Here is a 20848-nt window from a genome sequence, read left to right as displayed (position 1 = left end):
GTGTCTGTGCGCATGCGTGCGTCTGTGTGTTTGCTCCCTCCCCTCAGGCTGCTGGAGAAGGGTGATTGGAGCGTTCCGGCGACCACGGGAGCCAATCAGATTCGGCAATTAGTGAGCCACATCTTTCAAAAGGCTGGATGGAGCTTCAGTCAGGAGCGGCTGGATCTGTTGTGAACCGTCGCCCAAACCCTTGTCTGTGCTCGGCATTTCGTAGTATTGAATACTGTGTTTCATTGTAGTTGTACTTTTGTACTGTGTAACAGTACTGGGATTAGTGGTAGTTGTTATTTTGTACTGTGTAACAGTTAGAACTGACCCTGTTTTTTTGTTGTTATTTCATTTTGTCAAACCTTAAGCCTGAAGGGTCCTTTTGTTTGTATATCTTACTGCTATTTTATTTCTTATTAAAACACCTCTGTTAAAACCACTACATCTGGTTTATGTTATCTCCTTTTACCCCTTTAAGAGCTGGTGGACGTAACACATACTGTTTCCATATAAAGTGTTTTTTCAGGATAATTTCACCTGTAGTTGTTAGGGCATTTCAAATGTGATCTACTACAGCAATCAGAATGGTAAAAGGTCATTTTAGTGAATATTTTCAGTTATTAAATGCATACTGTTTCCATAGAAAAGTTTTTTTCAGAAAAATCTCACCTGTAGTAGTTAGGGCATTGCAAATGTGATCTACTACAGCAAAAAGAATGGTAAAAGGTAATTTTAGTGATTTTTCATGACTAAATTCATACTGAAACGTGTAATTTGCAGACAGTCCCTAACGTGGACCACGGCGAATGACGGTAGGTTGACAATGTGGAGACGCTGTTTTCTGGTAAAACTTGAAATAGTGAAGATAGTTGACAGTAATCTTATAGTATATAAAAATATGATGATGATTCTATAAGCTACACTCTTTAATTACGCATACACTGCCGTAGTCTCCGATTAAAAGCACAGATAAAACCGAATGTCAAGCCAATAACCAAATTTACCGCGGTGTCTAACCGGACGTTAGGTTGAACACACCTGTCTCCTCCATCACACCGGTTCCTCTTCTTCTCAGGTAAATGACGTCACTGAGTACCGCTGTGGCGCCAAATCACTGCGGTCCAGTGAGCCGTCATTCGCTTCTCCATAGTCAAACCAGCCGTTACTATATAATGTAGTGACCCGTATTGTGATATTTATGGTAACTATAAATAATGTAATGCGCCCGTATTGTAATATTTACGGTAACTATATAATTTAGTGCGCCGTATTGTGATATTTATGGTAACTATATAATTTAGTGCGCCGTATTATGATATTTATGGTAACTATACAATTTAGTGCGCCGTATTGTGATATTTATGGTACTAGTTATAAAACAGCAGAGAGTTGTATGAAAGCATTTGATGACTGTCCAAAAGCATTTCTAATGTGTTGTAAGGAGAAACTGCTACTATGATGAGCACAAATGACTAAATGTTGTGGAGGTTGAACTAACTTTTGTGAAAATGTTAATATTGATGTGAGAAATGCACCAAAGCAACTGAGACAAACTGTAAACAGACGTGACGCTCTCTTTCTCCACAGGCCACATTAAACCTGTATCATTGTACTAATACAAAATAAGCGTTAAAGATACAATCATACATTTAGAAGTTTACAAAACAACATTTACAGATACAAAACCCTGTTTTCAAGTACGTCCTTTATGAATGTAAATATATTCCATACATTTTTTTCATCTGTTCCAGACTGTAGCTCAGTCTACAGCAAGGAAACACAGTTTGTAGGCTCAGGTACTTCATCCTTTTAAAAGTATAAATGTGTGGCTTTGTTTCACCCCCATTACATTGGGTATTAACCCTCTGGAGTCCATCTATTTATTGAAAATACACGTTTTCATATGTAGACAAGCTGAGAAAGCCAGTTAAAGTGCAATCATAGGAGCTTTCACAGTGTACCATTTATGTTTTTAGTCCATTTTTAAAATGTGAATCTTCTTTCTACAATGAAAACTTTTACAATTTGTAATTTAAATGCAAATAGACTGTTTTGTAGTTTTATATTATTTTTTTCGGCTGTTTTTATGTGTATAGAAACCTGTGTCTTTTGTTTGTATTTTGGGTTCCTGGCAGCTTTTTACTTTGTTAATTAAAATAAAATGAAAAATCTGACTGATAGCCAAGTTTGTGTGGAGAAAAAGGCTTAAAGAGTGTGGTGATTATTAATCCAGTTAAACATGATGGAAACAGCTCAGTAAATATATATGATAGCAATAATTATAATGCATCACATCTTATGCAGCCTCCTTATGTTAAAAGAAAGCTGTAAATGATGCTTCTGAGACTTCTTCTTTATATATATATATATATATATATATATATAAAACACAGTAACGGCCGTGCGTAACGACGCTGCGCTCTGGCTGCGGATCTTCATCCAGTACCGAGCTGCAGGACAGCAGATCCAGCAGGAACCTCCATTCATTTATAGATCAGTGCAGATCACACCAGACGTGGTTTTCTGTGCACATTTTGGTTCGAGTGTTTATGGACATATTGAGGTTACTGGTCAGTCCTGACTCCGCCCCTCTCTCCCTCCAGACCGGGACCACCGCCCAACTGACCCCTTTTTACTTTCGTTTCCGCTGGTTGTGTCGCAGTAAAAGTTGCAGAAGGTGAGTGAACTTTATTAAAACTAGATACAACTAGATCACAGAGTAATTAAAGTAAACGTACAAAAATATTGTGGATGGGTTGATAGAGTCGATAATAAAACTCTTAAATACTGTCATAACTCAATATGTGTAGTTTGTCGGTTTTGACCTGTCACGTCAGCGGACTATTGATCTCCTTTCAGTCATATATCTGTAATATCTTCCTCTATTGAGATTTACTGAGACTAATGTTTGTCAATTTAGGCCCATAGCTCAGACATGTTTTTCATAGTATGTCTCAGTGTGTGTTAGCAAATGTCTGGTTAACTTATCACACACACACACAAACACACACACACACACACACACACACACACACTTTGATTTGATTTGTTGATTTACTGAAGGGTATGCTGTTGATGAAATATTGAATAGGTTATTGAGGGTAACATCACAACACATTGGTTTACAACATAATTTTTTAAAACATTTGTTAATTCAGGTTGAAGATAGTTGTAGCTCAAAAGATAAAAGGGCGGTGTCAGGTTGCTCTATATCAAAACATTTTTATGATTATTAATTTTTAAGACTGGGGCTACATAAATAATAATAATAATAATAATAAAATAATCACTGATTTTGAAATGTTATTCGGCGTGAATATCTTGTCTTGCATTCTTGTGGTACTTGACGTGTTGCCAAGTGTTTTTTTTTTTTTAAATGCGTAATCGTGTATGGTTTGTGGGCCTAAATGTTGATAAAAGCCCAGGGCCTTTTTAAAGTCCCAGTCCATTCCTGCTTCCAGGTGAGAGTCCTGAACAGGACTGGTCAGTACCAACAGTACCAACCAATAACCAATACAGATCCATAAAGTTGTTTGTGGGCAGATATATTATCAAATGTTATTAATATTGTTGTTGTGTGTTAAGGGTAAATTAAGTTTTGTGTTTAAGGCTTTGGTGTGTGTGGGACAGTTGAACATGTTCTGCTCCTCTCTTTAGGTTTTCAAACTCAGCAGAGTGACGTCATGGCTGCAGCACCAGGTGAGTCCAGTCAGACTTCATCAGTCTGGATAACACACTGTCTGCTGCCAATTCTGTTTAAAACAACTGCATCCTGCTTATTATTCCTGCTCTGAAACTAATTCGATTGCTGATAAAATGTTGTTTCGGATTTATTACCATTGTTAGCAAAGTAACATTATGTCATGTTATGTAAGGTTTTATATATATTATATATTCATACCATTAATGTAGGGATTTTATTTTATTTTATTTTATTTTTTATTTTTTTTATTAACGAAGAAACAAAGAAAAGAACAGTAGATTACTTATTAGGAGCCACAATATGAAAACAAAACGCTAAAACACAATTCTAGACAACAAAGACTCAGGAACATATTTACAAATTAGACAATGTACACACAAATAACATACAAAGAATAATATAAAGGATAACCACAACAACAAAAAATGAAAACAACGATACACCAGTACAAAGCCACACGGCGAAAACAGACAGACAACCAAAAAAAAAAAAAAACAACACACACAACAACATAAATTTAGCCCAAACAGAAATATAGAGAGACTGGTAATATACACAGATTCCAGGATAAAAAGAGAATCATATGAAACGTTAATTAAATTCAAAGTAACCTTTGGACCACAGCGATAGCTTTAGACCAATTGATTATAGTTTCAGGTCTAGCATTATTAATCCTGGCTGTTGACCTCTCAAGAAGACAGACATCAAAAAACAATAAAAGCCAGGTTCTCTTGACATTCATGACAGGTTCAAACCAGTTCTTTATAATGGTTTTCTTGGCAGCCGTAGAAGCTGCTAATATTATTCTTTTCTGCTGAAATGAAACTAAAATGTTGGGATTAGATCCAATAAGATATAGAATAGGACATAAGGGAAAAACTTTATCTATAATAGTGTTAGTAATATAATTTATATATTTCCAAAGAGGTTTGACAACTGAACAGGACCAAAACATATGTAGCAAGTCTCCCTTCAAAGCCTCGGTGCATTTAGTGCAACATTCACTGTCAGTTAGTTTCATTTTAAATCTGCGCTCTGGAGTGAAATAAAATCTATGTGCAAATTTATAATGAATGATCTGGTGGGCTAAATTTTTAGATGAAGAGAAAATTGTGTTCCAAATGATAGACCACCTCCACTCTATATTGTAGGATTTAAAGTCATTTTCCCAGCTTTTGATTATTGGAAGTGGTTTTAAATTAAGTAAGGAGAGTTTCTTATATGTCGAAGCCACCAGTTTGGTTCTGTTTGTAAGAATAGTTACCAAGGGATGCTGAATTAAAGGAGCAGTCCAAGGAACACCATATGTTTTGAGTACAGTGCGAAGCCGAAGATAAAAAAACCAAGAAGTGCCTGGAAGTGAATAACGATCCTTCAGATCTTGAAAGGAGAAAAGTCCTTGATGGTTGAAAATGTTGCCTAATACATGTATACCTTGTTTAGACCATTGTGGAAATTCCAAAGGTACAGACCCAGACAGCAAGGCATTATTATGCCAGATAGGTGAAAGTTCATGAAATATACATTTTATGGAAAAATGTTTTTCTATGCAACGCCAGACATATAATGTGTTTGAGATAATAGGACCCATATAGCGATCTACATTTTTTTGTTTGATAACGGAGAATGGCAAGTCTTGAATTCTGATTGGGGCAGACAAAGCATTTTCTAACGTACGCCATGATGCATCTGATGAGGTATCCATCCACGTGTTAATGGCTCTTAATTGGAAGGACCAGTAATAATATTTAAAGTTAGGAAGGGAGAGGCCACCAAAAATTTGGGACGAGAAAGAGTGGATAAGCTAATCCTGGGAGGTTTATCCCTCCATATAAATTTCCTGCATAAAAAATTAAGTTCTTTGAAAAAATGGGCAGGGGGGGGGGAGTGGTAACATAGAGAATAAAAAATGAATTCGTGGGAGTATGTTCATTTTTATAACTGAGACACGGCCATGTAGGCCGGCATTCAAAACAGACCAAGAACTGAGATCTTTCTTAACTTTGGAAAGAGCAGAATTGAAATTATCTTTAATTAATTGTGATACAGTAGGTCTGATATGGATACCCAGGTAAGTGAAGCCCAGAGGTTGCAAGGAAACTGGTATATGGGATAAATCCAAAATTGTTCTTGGTTTAAACAATGGCATAAGTGTGGATTTTGACCAATTTATTTTATAACCAGAGAAGGAGCCAAACTTACTAAAGAGAGTAAAGACATTAGGGACCGAGCTAACAATGTCGGACAAATACAATAAAATATCGTCCGCGTACAAAGAAATATGATGCGGTGTTCCTTTAATTGTAATAGGGAGGATGTCTTGACTTTCCCTCACTGCCTGGGCTAATGGTTCCAAAGCCAGGGCAAAAGGCCCGGAGAAAGAGGGCAACCTTGCCTGGTTCCTCTTGATAGAGTGAAGTTAGAGGAGCCAGGGTGACCCGTTTGAACACGTGCAGAAGGAGAGGAGTAAAGTATACGAACCATCTTTATGAAGACGGGACCAAAACCAAAACGATGCAACACTGCCCACAAATAGTTCCATTCTACGCGATCAAAGGCCTTCTCTGCGTCTAAAGATAATACAGCCCAAGGGGGGTCGTCAGTTGATGCCTCGATTATGTGTAATAAACGGCGAATGTTGTCAGAAGCCAGACGGCTCTTAACAAACCCGGTCTGGTCTGGATGGATTAGAGATGTGATGCATGAATCTAACCTCCTTGAAAGCACTTTAGCAAATAATTTGAGATCACAGTTAAGAAGCGATAAAGGACGATAACTAGCACACTCCATTGGATCCTTATCCTTTTTTAAAAGAAGAGAAATTAAAGCTATTTTTTGATCTCTGTGAAAAGAGCCAACCAAGAAAGAATAGTTAATAGAGTCAAGGAGGATAGGACCTATTATATGCCAAAGCTCAGAAAGCAATTCAGGAGGAATTCCATCCAGGCCAGGCGATTTGTTTTTTGGCATCGCATCTAGAGCATCCTTGAGCTCTTTTTGAGTAATAGGAGCATCTAGATGACAAGCCTGCGTAGGTGAAAGAGACGGTAGGTTCAGAGAGTTAAGAAACTCTACCATTTCATGGCTCTCATTTGATGTCTCAGAAGAGTACAAAGTAGAGTAAAAAGAAGTAAAAGCATAATTTATATCAGATGGATGAGTGCACAACCTACCATTTCCATCTACACACTCTATAGAGGCCAACTGTTCAGATTTTTTTAATTTTAAAGCCAGGAGCCTACTGGGTCTTTCAGCATATTCATAATGCCTTTGTCGAGAATGTAGGGATTTTATCTCTTACAGTTATAGGATGCCGTACGCCGGAGCAACAAATATGGAAAATTTAAAAGAAAGAAAATAAGGGCCTTACCATAAATGCTATCAATAGCCCCTTTCATAGTGTAGTGCTGCCAATGTCTCGCTATATTGTTGGAAAGATCTGTGCAGGCTTTTTGCCGTTCATAGTGATCCCGCAAAGGCGTGACATTCGTGCCCTTTCATAGTGCTGTCCGGCGTCGCAGAACGAGGTGGAGGGATAGTGACGTGCTAATTAGCATGGTGCTAATAGACTAACAGTTGACTCTGTAACAGTACAGTGTGTATGTGCCTGTATGACCTCCATTTGTTTACAACAAGCACCGGACACTCAGTGGACAATAAGCAATGCTGGTTTGTTGAGGGGGGTTGAGGCTCCTCACACAAAGGACTCAAGCTGTGAACGGGTCACTAGGCCTTGTGGCCTAGTGAGAGCTGCAAAACTGTGTTTGGTTACAGTTAATTTAAAGTATATTACGTTAAATCAGTGTGTGAGCAGGTCAAAGGTTAGTAAGTTAGTTGCATATAAGACTGACTGTCTGTATAAAGCAAGATTAACATACAACTTTGATTGTGACGCAAATATCATATAAATATACAGGGCTTGAAGACCTCCGGCACGGTGCCGGAAATCCGGCTCGGGATTTTTTTTGGTGTTTTTTTTTTTTTTTTTAATCATGTTTAAAAAAAAAAAAAAACCTAGTTAGATCTGGGTATGACCGGGGAGGGCAGCATTACGGTGGATAGCGTATAGCCTGCCGGAGAAGAAGAAGGCGGCTCATCGCCGAGCGTGCTTGAGACCCACGTCATTACTATTTCTCAAGAAAGTGACTGGAGACTAATCCAGCGACTCCTTCTTACTCTCTTTTTAACGACCCACTAACGAGCCGGAGGCCGGCTCGTTAAGAAGAGCGGCGCTGTTAGCGGCAGTTAGCTCTGTAGCAGTAAAGTGTGTATGTGCTGCTGCTGCAGGAGAAACAGTGATCTGTTTGTTTACAACAAGCACCGGACACTCTGTGCGCAGTTAGCGAGTACCGTTAATTCACGATCACTATGTTTATGATCAGCGGACACTGTGCATAATAATTAGCCATGCTGCTTTGTTTATGATCGACCGGCCCCCTTCATGCCTCCATGGTTGAAAAAGCGTGCTAAAGTGCCTCTAGAGTGGTGAAAACAAGAGGAAGTGCCTTATTGGCTGCCCTTCACACATGCAAAAAATGATTTGGTGCCCTCTAGATGTTTGCTCTCATTTAGCTCTCAAAGTGCATAAAATAGATGCATTTTACTTAAAAATGTACAAATTTTCTCCCGGGGGGGCATGCCCCCGGACCCCCCCTAGATGGTTTGGTTCGATACTTTTAATTGTCAGTACCATATCATTAATTACTTTGATCTGGATCTCCTTTTAACTTAATGCTAATATTTCATCATACATGATGCATCAGAGCTTTTTGCGTGCTTGTGGGGCCCCATGTTGTGCAGAATGGGCCCTTTTTATTCCCCCCCCCATGCATAAAAAAATTTCAGGCACACGATTTTTTTCTGCTTCAAGCCCTGAATATACTTAAAACACACATATAAACCAAATCATTAATTACAGGTCAAATCCTTTATACTAAAGTCCTTGCTGATTGCTTATCTAAGCCCAGTTACATTACTCACAGATCCAGTTGAAAAGGGGGGGAAATCCTTTTTCGATGGAGGCAGGGAGGGAGGAAGTTTCAGGTTGAGTTTCAGTAATTTGCTGCCTTAAAAATTAAGTTGCTGTTTGTCCTTGGTGTTGAGGTGAAGCTTTCTCTGGCGGTTGCAATGATGTCTGTGTTCATTAATGCAACTTTGGTGCGCAGAGAAGGTCAGAGTTGCAGTTTTTTCAGAATTCCTTATGGAAAGGAGATTCTGAATGAAGTCTTAACCCTCAGTTGCAGAGGATCTCAGCAGGGAGTGAGGGAGGAGGGGGGGTGGGGAATCCAGGGTCCCCTCCTGGAGGATATGGAGGTGTTTCTGCTCCGGGGGCAGTGAAGAAAGAGAGAGATCAGGGGGACACTGACCTGTGTCAGCTGTTGCATTTAGTCCACAAAAGTTGAAGTCCACAAATTAACCAAAGATTCACCTGTGGTACGATCCCAACAGCGACCCCAATGAACAGTGATTGGATGACTGTCGGACCAGGTGGTCGGGTGTATTAGACGTCACGCGCAACATTCATAGTGGTCCTGCGTCCAACCGGGACATTTACAGCTCTTTAACGTCTCGCCTCCACTATGAACGCGCCCGAAGTGGGATGTGTTTGATCCCAGAGATTGCCCTTGTGTAGGGACTTCTGGACCAGCTTCCCACTAAGGGGTTAGATTCCTTTTCCTGGGGAAATTATCTCAGCAGGTATTTTGGAAACCTATAATTTAAGCTGGTGGTGAGGAGACACGCCTAGCTTCTGACTGCCTTGGTCCGGACACCTATCCTGCTTCCTCCAGAGTGGCACCTGTTGAGAAACCCTGGAATACAGATACCACACTGGCCACGCCCGGTTAATGGCAGCTCTCCTCTTATTGATCTGTGCACTTGGAATTTGCTAGGTTAATTTTAGTGGCTGTGAAATTAAGCCTCAAGCATAGTTAAAATTTATTTGGCTAGGGTAACCAATAAAAACCTAGTTATTACACACCACCTTTTAATACCAAAAGATTAAAAAATCTAAGGTCCACTACTTCACTTTAAATGCAATTGAAAATGTATTGATAGTATAGCAAGGTGCAAGCTTACAGCAAAAATTGATTCCAAATTGATTACTTAAAATATTAAAAAATCTCAATAATAAAATGATTATAATCTACTTAATGTCTTACCATGATATCCTAACTGCCTGTGTTGAATGAAGCTGTAGCTGGGTATTAAACTTGAAGGTTTTGGAGAAGTAGACGGGAGAGTTGTCTGGCCAAGAAACTCTTCTGCAATGCCAGGCTTCAGGCCTCAGCTGTGACTCTCCCCTCTGGTCAGAGTTGGAGCGGTCCTGGACTGGTCCCTGGGTCCTGGCTTCAGTGAGAACTTGGAAAGAAGACTTCTTTAATCGATCATCGACTGGCGTTGGAATGGTCACCCCTCTTCTCACTCGTCTCTCGTCTTCACCGGTCAGATTGGAATCTTCTTTCTTGATGTGAGCGTCCTCACTCTGTCTTCTTCTTGATTGTAGAACTGGAGTCTTTTTCCCCCGATGTGGTCGATCAGGCGTCGTCTTCAGCTCTTGAGAGTCGGTTGAAGAGTCTTGCAGCTCCCCTAGAAGGATGACAAAGATTATTTCTTGTGTTACAGCTTTTATACTCTGCGGCTCCTTCTTTCAGAGCATTTCCTCCTTGCCACTCCTCACCAGTCCTCTCATTGGTTACATCTCTCTTCTGGTTTCCACTGTTGCCATGGCACAATCTCTCGGACCGTCCCTCTCACCTCTTCTTCACCTGTCTCCTTCGGCCCAACGCGTTCCGCACGTACACCATGTCTCGGCTTGATCCTTCCTCTTTGGAGTTCCCCTTTGTCTACTGGCTTCGCCCTGTCTCAATCACCTTATTACAAAATTTCTAACGATCAATCCGGTTACCACACGTTCTGATACAAACTGACCTCTACTGACCTTATTGCATTCATTACACAGTTTTTCCATCAAATCACATCAACATTGTAACTCATCATTTTACATACAATCATCATCAACTTTCCATTAGCATCTTTTTCACAATAATCATACTAAATCATACTAGATCAATATCAATCATTACAGTGCCATTTGTGCATCACATTATTTATTATGAAAGCGCCCAACTGTCACCAACTGTTGTTACCCTGCTGGTAAGCCCCTGATTTCCACAGCCTTATTCTGCTTAGCTGGTGTGTGGCGAATAGATCTCAACTCACTTGACAGATGCCGGTATCAAATGATCCCACCAATTTTCCGTCTCCAGAGTTAGACACAGAGGCAGAAAATTGGTGGGATCATTTGATACCAGCATACCACTTCGGGCGCGTTCATAGTGGTAGGCGAGACATTACAGAACCGTGAATGTCCTGGCATGAAACAGCACTATGAAAGGGGCTTCTATCTTTCTTACACCAATTTTGTAATGATAAACCTGAACTACACTTGTGTGGGTCTCACGTTTTAAAAGTGTGGTTAGTTGGCTATCAGAAATATTTATAGTTATAAATAATGATTAATTATAATAAATTATATGACTCTCAGAAATCTCTCGATCGTTCACAGTGTACAACATTAAATGAATAGCATGTGTATTCCAAAAAGGTATTTATTCTAAATAAACAAAGTAAAGCAAACCAAACACACAATCTATGGAATATGGAGTCTACACAGTATAATCAAGGTTATTTACAGTGTAAGAGGAAGAAGTGTGTGTGTGTGTGTGTGTGTGTGTGTGCGTGCGTGTGTGTGAAGCTGCATGTCTGACAAATTGTGTTTGTTGAAAATCAATTTAAAGTATATTGAATGTGAATCAGTGTGTGAGCAAATCAAAGAAGTTAGTTTGCATGTACGACTGAATGTCTGTGTAAAGCAAGATTAACATAGAACTTCAAGTTATGTGGCTACACAAAATATTTTCAACAATTCTACTTAAAAGCACACATAAACAAAATCATTGATTGCAGGTGAATACTTTGTGCTTGAATCCTTGCTGATCATCTTATCTAAGTCCAGTACATTACCAACAGTCCATAGATGGGGAAAGGGGAGAAAACCTTTCGGTGGACAATTTAAAGAAGGTTTAGTTGCAGGCTGTCTTCCAATAATTTGCAGTCTTGCAAATTAAGTTTTTGCTCATTCTGGTTCGTTGTGGAAGTCTTTCTGTCAGTTGCAATGAACGTGTGTTCAATAATCTTTTTTTTTTGGGCGCGCATATTAGACTGGGAGTTGTTTAAGAATCCCTTGTTGGAGAGGGATGTTTTCTGCAGAAAGGCCTTAAACCTGAGATGCAGGGGATCTCTGCAGGGAGTAAGGAAGGAGGGAGGCTCTGGTGTCTGGGGGACCCAGACCCTGTGTCCCTCTTGGAGGTCAGTAGAGAAAGAGAAAGAGGAGAGGGGGTGCTGGGCCTTTTGCAGTAGACCACCTCTGGTGTCATAGGTCTCCTGATCAATGAACTCATGTATAGGTGTCATAAACACCAGGCATCATGGGAAGGAGAGATTCTGGCTGTCCCTTACCAGATGACCAAAATGAAGGTGAGATGCCATTTTGGAAGGTGAATGGGAATGCGGCTGCATTTAATCCACATCAGTTGAAACCCACAAATGAACCCAAGATTCACATGTGGCAAGATCCCAACGTATGTATGTATGTATGTATGTATTTATGTATGTATGTATGTATGTATGTATGATAATAACATCCAAAACACAAAATTCCCTCTCATAAGAAATACTTTCAGAATATTCACGCCACTAAAAATACAACATTGGCGAAAAAATATACAGAGACATTTATATGACCCAACCTAGTGGAAAAGCTGGACGATTGTACACACTGTACTAGCAGTAGGCCTACTTGTGATATTTTCTAGTAAGCTCATCAACATAAATACTCATCTGCGATTCCTCCTGAAGAAGGATCTTGTAGTGTGTGAGCTCCTGTCTGTAGCCAGTCCGTCACATAGTGTAAAAACAGCAATGACTTTAAGACTCCCAATCAGAAATCAACAAGTTGTGTAGAGTGAGCAGCAAGTTGATTTGATGGCTTTGAAAGACGTGTGGTCGGAACACACTTTAGCTGGTAAGTGGTGCCGTCTAGCTCATCTGCCATAAGTACGACAACCACAGATGCATTTGGTTAAAAGTTGCCAATTGACACTCGTGTTGGGGTTTATTCATAAAAACTCAAAGAAAACACACAATGTCACATTGGACATTGGGGGGTCATCTAAATCGCCACATGCCTTGCAGACAAAGGGTCATAAAACCATAAACAAAGATGGTGGAGAGGGGAAGTTAAAACCTTGTGCATAGCCTTTGTTTGCTTGTTGCTATCTTAATCTATACCCAGTACATTACCAGTATTATAAATGGGAAGGATTGTGAAGAAAGGCGCAGGAAAAGGCTGAAGAGCTGGTTCTTGGTGGAGCCCAGCAGTCCTTTGCTGGGTGTGGTTGCAGACTGGTTGCTGCTGTCTTCCAAGTTAAGTTGCTCACTGGCTCCTGTTGCATTAAAAGCAGTTGAGAGATCTTCTGTCATGGTCTATGGACTGGTTGTAGTAAACCTTGTGTTTACACATCAAAATCTTGATTCACAGAATTTGGAGTTTGGGGTTATAAGCAGGAGAGCCTGTGCGCTGTCAGAGATCTTTCTGACCAATGAGGTTATCCCACATCTGTAGGGGCCGAAAAAGGCAAGGCAGCGTTGGGTACAGAGTCTGATGGCTGTTTCCTTGAACAAAGGAGATCCAGACGGCATTTTTCCAGACTGAGATGAGAAATGCTGTTGCATTTTCCATTAATTTGTGTTCACATGCACAAATGAACAAAGTCGATGTGCGCCATACCTGTAGTCCTAACACCCGTTTATCCATAACACCAGCTAAAGAGATGAATCGTCTGGAGATGTTTGATTAAGTTTGTTGTATTATAAATTTGCAGAAAACTCACTTTATGCTCATTACAAGTAGCTGTAGAATGTGTTGCTGTTGTAAGGGTGACACACCTCAATATCGCTGACATGTTGTTGTTTGCTTCCTATGTTAATGCGGTCGACCGGAGTGCTACTGAGGACGCACACAGCTGACACGTGATGGATTGACCCTGTTGTTTGAGTCAGTATTGGGCTGATAACAGATATTAGTGTCAGATCGTTGCATCCCTACAAACTCTCTCAGGAGATATTGTCAGAATTAAGTAGAGCAGTGAGCATTTTATTACTTAAGTGGATTCATGCAACCAAAAGTCTTCTTTTAATTTAAAGATTCACATTAATTAATCAATACTCTGTATCCTTACAGTGCCAGATCATCAGATGTTACGGCAGCTGAGAAGAAGCTATGAATTGCTGCCACCAAACAGTGAGTTAAACTGACCTGAGTCAGAATTATCCTTCCATATATTTAGATCTAATTACTTGTAGGTGGTGAGCACAAATGCATGTTTTATTTTTATTTGAATACTTGAAAGCTCACTGATGGATTTGTTTCAAGATTATAAGAACTCACCCAGTCACTGAAATCCACCTTTAAAAAGTTGTGACTTCCTCATTCGTTGGTTATAAATGCAATTAAAGTAAGTAAGTAAAGTAATTACATTGTCTAATTCGCTGCGGAACAAATCAGCAGAGCCCAATATTTTTATTTGGCTTTATCTTATCTTAGTATTTTATAATGTGTGTTAATGAATTCTGGGATAAAAATATTCATATGTTTCTCAGAAAGGCACCATGGTGTTCTTTGGTCTCCAAATGATGCTTTAATCTCAGTTTAGCCTGCAGACCCTCACTCTGGATCAAAAGACAGATAACATGTGAATTCATCACTGTTCTCTATTCTTACAGTGTCAGATGACCCACAACCTGTAAAGCGAAGAAGCAGCTACCCATGGAAGCGACCTAACTGTGAGTTTAACTGACCTGACCTATATTATTTTATCTGACAATATGTTATGTTTATATTTTTTTATAATATTAATGGATTCTGGGATGAAAATATTCCGATGTTTCTCAGAAAGGCACCATGGTGTTCTTCAGTGTTCATGTTGCTTCAGTCTCACTCTGGAGGCAGATTACATGTGAATTCATCTCTGTTCTCTGTTTTTACAGTGTCAGATGATTCACAACCTGTGAAGCAGAGTAGCAGCTTAGAATGGATGTTCTGTATAATTGATTAAATTAGGTTAGATTAACCTTTATTGTCATTAAACAGTACAGGTACTTAGACAACTAAATTAAATTTAGCATCTAACTAGAAGTGCATACAGGCAGTAAAGTGCAAAGTGAAATAATAACATAGAATTACAGTTTTGGATAGGTGTTGGGCACTTACTCACTTAAAAAAAAAATTTTTTTTTAATCAATTGATTTCTTTTCAGTGTCTGAGCTGAGAGTTGTTCTGCTGGGGAACAGCTGGTCTGGGAGGAGTTCAGTGGGGAACTCCATACTGGGAAAGACTCTGTTCAGCACTGAGGAACCAGACTGCTGTGTGAGAGTCAGAGGACAGTTAAAGGACAAAGAAATAGTTCTCATCAACACTCCAGATCTGCTGCATCCCAACATCTCTGAAGACAAACTGACACAACATGTAGAAATCTGTGTGAGACTCTCTGATCCTGGACCTCATGTGTTCCTGCTGGTTCTACAGCCTGAAGACTTCACTGAGGAACACAAACTGAGACTCTGTGGAGTCCTTGAAAAGTTCAGTGATGAATCATTTGATCATTCTCTGATTCTGATATCAACACCCAGAGAGGAGAGTTCAGCTTTCGAAGATTCTCCATTGAAAGAGATGATCAGAATGTGTAGATACAGATATCTGAAGCAGGAAAACCTTGAACATCCAGAGCTGTTAACACGTTTGGAGGATGCATGTTTGAAAACAAAACCAAAGGCTGAACACATGAAACCAGCTCTAAACGTGGTTCTGTGTGGGAGGAGAGGAGCAGGGAAGACCTCAGCAGCCAAGGCCATTTTAGGTCAGACAGAGCTTCATTCAGTCTCCAGCTCAGAGTGTGTTAAACATCAGGGGGAGGTGTGTGGACGTTGGGTTTCCCTGGTGGAGCTGCCTGCATTGAATGGAAAACCTCAGGAGGAAGTGATGGAGGAGTCATTCAGGTGTATCTCCCTCTGTGATCCTGAGGGCGTCCATGCCTTCATCCTGGTCCTTCCTGTGGGTCCCCTCACTGATGAAGACAAGAAAGAGTTGGAGACCATCCAGAACACTTTCAGATCTCGAGTCAATGACTTCACCATGATTCTGTTCACTGTGGAGTCAGATCCTCCAACTTCTGCTGTTAACTTTCTAAAGAAAAACAAGGACATCCAGGAGCTCCGTCAGAGCTGTGGAGGAAGACAGTTTGTCCTCAACATCAGGGACCAGCAGCAGATCCCAGAGCTGTTGGCTGCTGTGGAAAGGATGACAGTTGAAGGATCCAGATGCTTCACAAAGGACACGTTCACCAAGGCTCAGATGGAGAAGGTCTCAGAACTTGAAGCTGAACTGCAGAAAGTAAAGCAGAGAAATGTCATGGAAGGTTACGGTGAACATGAGAGCAGAGAGCCTCTCAGGATGGTGCTGATTGGGAAGACCGGCAGCGGGAAGAGTACAACAGCAAACATCATTTTGGGCAAAAAGCATTTCCAAACCTCAATCGCCACAAAGCCAAAGATCAAATCCTGTGAGAAAGCAACAGGAGAGATTGATGGGTGGCCTGTCGTTGTCGTCAACACTCCCGGCTTGTTTAATACAACTCTGTCTGAGGATGAAATTCGGAAGGAGCTTCAGAAATGCATCAGCATGTTGTGGCCTGGACCTCATGTGATCTTCCTGTTGCTGCAGATCGGGAACATCACACCAGAAGAAAAAGACTCTGTGGAGCTGATCAAGAAGGTTTTTGGCAAGAATTCAGGAGATTTCATCATCCTTATATTCACCAGAGGAAATGAACTGGAGGATCAGTCATTTGAGAGTTATATCGAAGATTGTGATGACTTTGTTAAACAACTCATAGATGACTGCGGAGGGAGATACCAGGTGCTCAATAACAAAGATGACATAAACCGCACACAAGTCAGAGAGCTGCTGACCAAGATTGACACCATGGTGAAGAAAAATGGAGGCAGCTGCTGCGCCACTGTGGAGCAAGTTACAAAACAGGAACATCATGAAGAAATGCAACAGATGAAGTTAGGACTTGAAGCAAAAATGTCTGAAATGGCAGAGAGTGCTAAACAACAAGGGGAACAAAGTAAGCATCTGGAGGAACAAATTAAAAAACTGGGAGTAGAACTGCAAAGCATGAAGCTGCAACAGGCTCCAAAAAAGAAAAACAAATGGCTCTTCCGGTGATTATGTAGAACATCAAACATATACAAGAAATACACTCAGGAAATTGGCCTCCTAACATCTTAGATAATCCATTTTAACAATTTGGATTGGGATTTTTTCATGCTTGCGCTATCTTGTGCACTGTATCTGCATGTTTTTAATGAACTGGATAAACTTGGAAAGCCATCCGTTCACTAGATAACAGCTGCCTCCAACTGATATTGGACAGTCCCACTTTAAACACAAGATGTAAGCTCCACCCTCAATTAGTTTAACTAAGTGTAACCTTGTTATAAATTACCTGACAACTCATGTTTTATACATTGTTGAATCCAGTCTATTAGATATACTTTCTGGGCAGTTATTTGCTGAAAGAACTGTCCCATGCTCCATTCCTTTTTTGGCACCTAACAGCTGACTAAAACATACTTCCAACAAGAACTGAGCACAAAAATGCTCTAATTGTAATATTCAAATTTAGTGGAAACAAAGTTCTTCTGTTTTATGTGCTGTTATTACAGTGACAGTGGAGAGATGACGAGGAATGGAGAGCGTAACACATTTTTCCTGCCTGGATGTTAGTTTATTGCCAGTATCTTGTTATCATATGGATTTTTGAGTTTTTCCTAAGAGCTCATTTGACTTTTTTATTGACTGAGGCTCTTCAGAGTCCTGAAACTGTTTGGTGATTGTTCACTGGTTCGGATGTCAACACCCAGAGAGGAGAGTTCATCTTTCATGGATAAAGATGCAGCACATCAGCCCTTAAAAGACATAATCGGAAAATGTAGATACAGATATCTAAAGCAAAAGAACATTAAACTTCCAAAGCCGTTAACCCATTTGGGTCAAACAACCAACAAGAAGAATGGAGAGTATGACAGCTGTGATGTATTTGAGGGTGAGGACGCAGGTTTGATCATGACCCCAAAGTCTGTGTCTGAACCCAACGAACTAAAGCAAAGGACACAGATGGAAGAAGAAGAAGAAACAATGAGACTGGCATCGGGACAAAAAACTGATTCTTCTTGTTTGCTGAATACTTTGATATTCTCCACAGAGATTACAAGAGATCAAGCAAAATTTAAACAGAGCCCGGAGAAGAAAACATGCTTCAGAAAGCTCCAAAGATAGAATTTTGTGCTTGTGCTGTAGGTCAAATACATTATTAGGGCCTTGGGGCAATCGCACCGAGCACTGGTCCCATACAACAATAGCTGTAGGGACCAGTGCTCGGGGCAAAGCTGTTATACTGTGGATTTCTTAGTCTTCCTCTTCCGGACGCAATTTCGTCCCACTACTAGTCCTACAACTTGAAGAGTTGCAGGACAAATTATATATCAAAACGTGCGGTTTGATCGGGATCGGTGTGTTATTACTGTTCTCTACAGAATACGAAAAACTGCCCAAAATTTTGCATTGAAATGAATGGGACGGCCAACAAAAAATGAGCAAAAAAGAACAATAATTGGAGATTTTTAAACGTCTACTTCTCTGGCATAATTTCACCTAGAGACTCCATTTAAACAGTAGACACAAGTCTTATGTATCGGTGTATTAATTCACGTTTCGATAGGTCATATAGTTTTTTATCAATCCCTGTTCAATAACCATGATCATTTTTGGAGAAATTCTGAGATTATAATGGGTGTGTATTGCACGGAATGTTCGTGCCACAGTGTGTGACATCATCGCCAGAGTGTAGAGGGAGAGGTAAAACTGTCAAAAAATAATTTGAATACTGCGCTCCAGGCTGCAAATTTCACTCTACAGAAATAATTTATACATAGAAACGTAGGAAAATTTGTCTTCTCACTCAATCCTCTGGTAAAGCTGTCAGAGTTATAGTTTGGGCGTACGACGCACCACCAACATGCATCAACAGCCTCATTGGCTCCCATATTAAAAACGGAAATTTAACAGTTTTTTAGATCGCTCTAACAAAGCTATTTTTTTATTTTTCTTAAAAATATATGTAGATGTTCAGGAAGAACTCGGGACGCTCAAAGTGAAGTCGGATCAATGATAGGTATTATGGTTTTGCCAAAAATGCTTTCTGTTCGAGACCAGAAATTCCAGTCCACCTCTGGCTGCTGTCACTCTTTCATTAACAGGTGTCAGTTAATTCGGTTGATTGCTTTGATCTGATTGCCTTTGATCTTTGATGTGATTACAGTTACAGATACACACACATGCGCGTAAGCACGCACACTCCTCAGACATGCATACACATGCTTCAAACACACACACACACACACACACACACACACACACACACACACACACGTAACTTTGTGATTTTAATTACACACACACACACACGTAACTTTATGTGATTTTAATCACACACACACACACACACACACACACACACACACACACACACATTTTGAGGTTAAAGGGCATAGTTTGAAATCTCTGAAGAATCTCATCATAGTGTACACACACCGGCAGTAGCCCCCGTGGCCCTTTCAGAATTTCCCCAGAGGAAATTTTCTAGTTTATATTCAAATTCTTCTAATCATCAGGCATATGTCTGACAATACCAATAACCAATAAATAATGGTGTGTTAAGTTACAGACTCAAAATTAAATGTGAAATAGGTTTTCTCAAACCACGACTGACACTAGATCAGACTTGGGAAGTTCTCTCATTTCTATGATAGATGAGAAGTTCCATTCAATTTTCAGAAAACAGATTCTCCAACAGCTGCTCAAGTCTGTCTGTCCAGTGTAAGGTTGATTTGTTTTGAGTGACAAATCTCTGTGAAGCTAATACTACAGAATGAAGACAGGACTTTTGACCTGCATTTTTTTTTTTGTTCCGTTTGGATTCAGCTTTTCTCTTCAATAATGTTTATTTTTAACAGATAAAAACAGTAATATTCAGGTTTGGGATATTTTGGCCCTAAAAGAAGGGAAACTTGCACAGCATAGATGTTTCCATTGTTGTTTCTTTTGTACAAACAATTTTGACAATTTTGATTTTGACAACATTCCTGTTTTTGTGTTATTATCTTTTCCAGCAAGTCTTTAACTTCCAGACTGGTTTGTGAGTTAGTTGTATTTTTGTATTTGCCTAACGATGTAAGTTCATTTAGCTGTTAAAGTTCAGAATTTCAGTATTAATACGCAAATGGCTTCTTTTTTTTTACTTTGATACACTTATAATAGAAGCTATGTTATGCTATTGAAAAACTAAAGATTAGAATCATTTTTGATTCTGGTCATTTCTCAAAATGTATTCTACAAAGTTTCAGTCAGGGATGTTTTTTTAAGAGAAATGTATGCCTTTCCCTACATGTATAGAATCCACGAGAGCTGTATTATGTTGTATTTTGTATCTCTTAACCCATTGAGGCCTAAAACACCTGTAAAACCTGTGGGCGATTTTAAAATAAGCTCATAAAACCGGAAGTTTTTCTGGAAATTCAACAGAAGTGTGAACGCTTCTACTAAATAATAGATTTTTTCAGCCTCTGTAGCAGATAGAAATGAAATTCAAAAAGGATTTGAGAGCTTATACAAATACTACAAAACAACGTATCCGCTTTCCAGGCTTCAATGGGTTAACTCTTGGTTTTCAATTTTTCTCCTTGTATATTGTTTAAAAAATATATTTTCTTATTACCATTAATGGCACGTCATAGCATCAAATGTTTAGCATCTATCAAGTTACCCATGACCTCAGATGACACTACAACTTTATGTCTTTAACAATATTTAAACAAAACTGAAACCTGTTGTTTTGGTGAATTATGTGTGGCGAGCCTTATTCAACACTAAGAGACGTCTTTATAGAACTCCAGAGACATTTTATCTTGTGT

The 20848-nt window shown here is 39.6% G+C and overlaps 1 protein-coding gene across 1 annotated transcript; it reads left to right on the top strand.

Moving 5' to 3' along the window:
- The first annotated feature begins 2403 nt into the window (after positions 1-2403).
- On the top strand, positions 2404-19247 carry LOC131974165 (GTPase IMAP family member 8-like). The gene is made up of 5 exons (XM_059336352.1): positions 2404-2665; positions 3646-3687; positions 13995-14054; positions 14537-14596; positions 15070-19247. The coding sequence occupies exons 2-5, from the start codon at positions 3672-3674 to the stop codon at positions 17040-17042; spliced, it is 2109 nt and encodes a 702-aa protein (XP_059192335.1). The 5' UTR covers positions 2404-2665; positions 3646-3671; the 3' UTR covers positions 17043-19247.
- Positions 19248-20848: the final 1601 nt, after the last annotated feature.

This window comes from Centropristis striata, chromosome 7, assembly GCF_030273125.1.
Source record: "Centropristis striata isolate RG_2023a ecotype Rhode Island chromosome 7, C.striata_1.0, whole genome shotgun sequence".
NCBI lineage: Eukaryota > Metazoa > Chordata > Actinopteri > Perciformes > Serranidae > Centropristis > Centropristis striata.
Note: the sequence above shows the minus strand (reverse complement) of the source record. Positions and strands in the feature narration are given on the sequence as shown.

Coding starts and splice junctions, on each gene's coding strand:
- LOC131974165 (XM_059336352.1), top strand. Junction 14,055..14,536: donor TGAATTGCTGCCACCAAACA/GTGAGTTAAACT, acceptor CTATTCTTACAG/TGTCAGATGACCCACAACCT. Junction 14,597..15,069: donor CCCATGGAAGCGACCTAACT/GTGAGTTTAACT, acceptor ATTTCTTTTCAG/TGTCTGAGCTGAGAGTTGTT.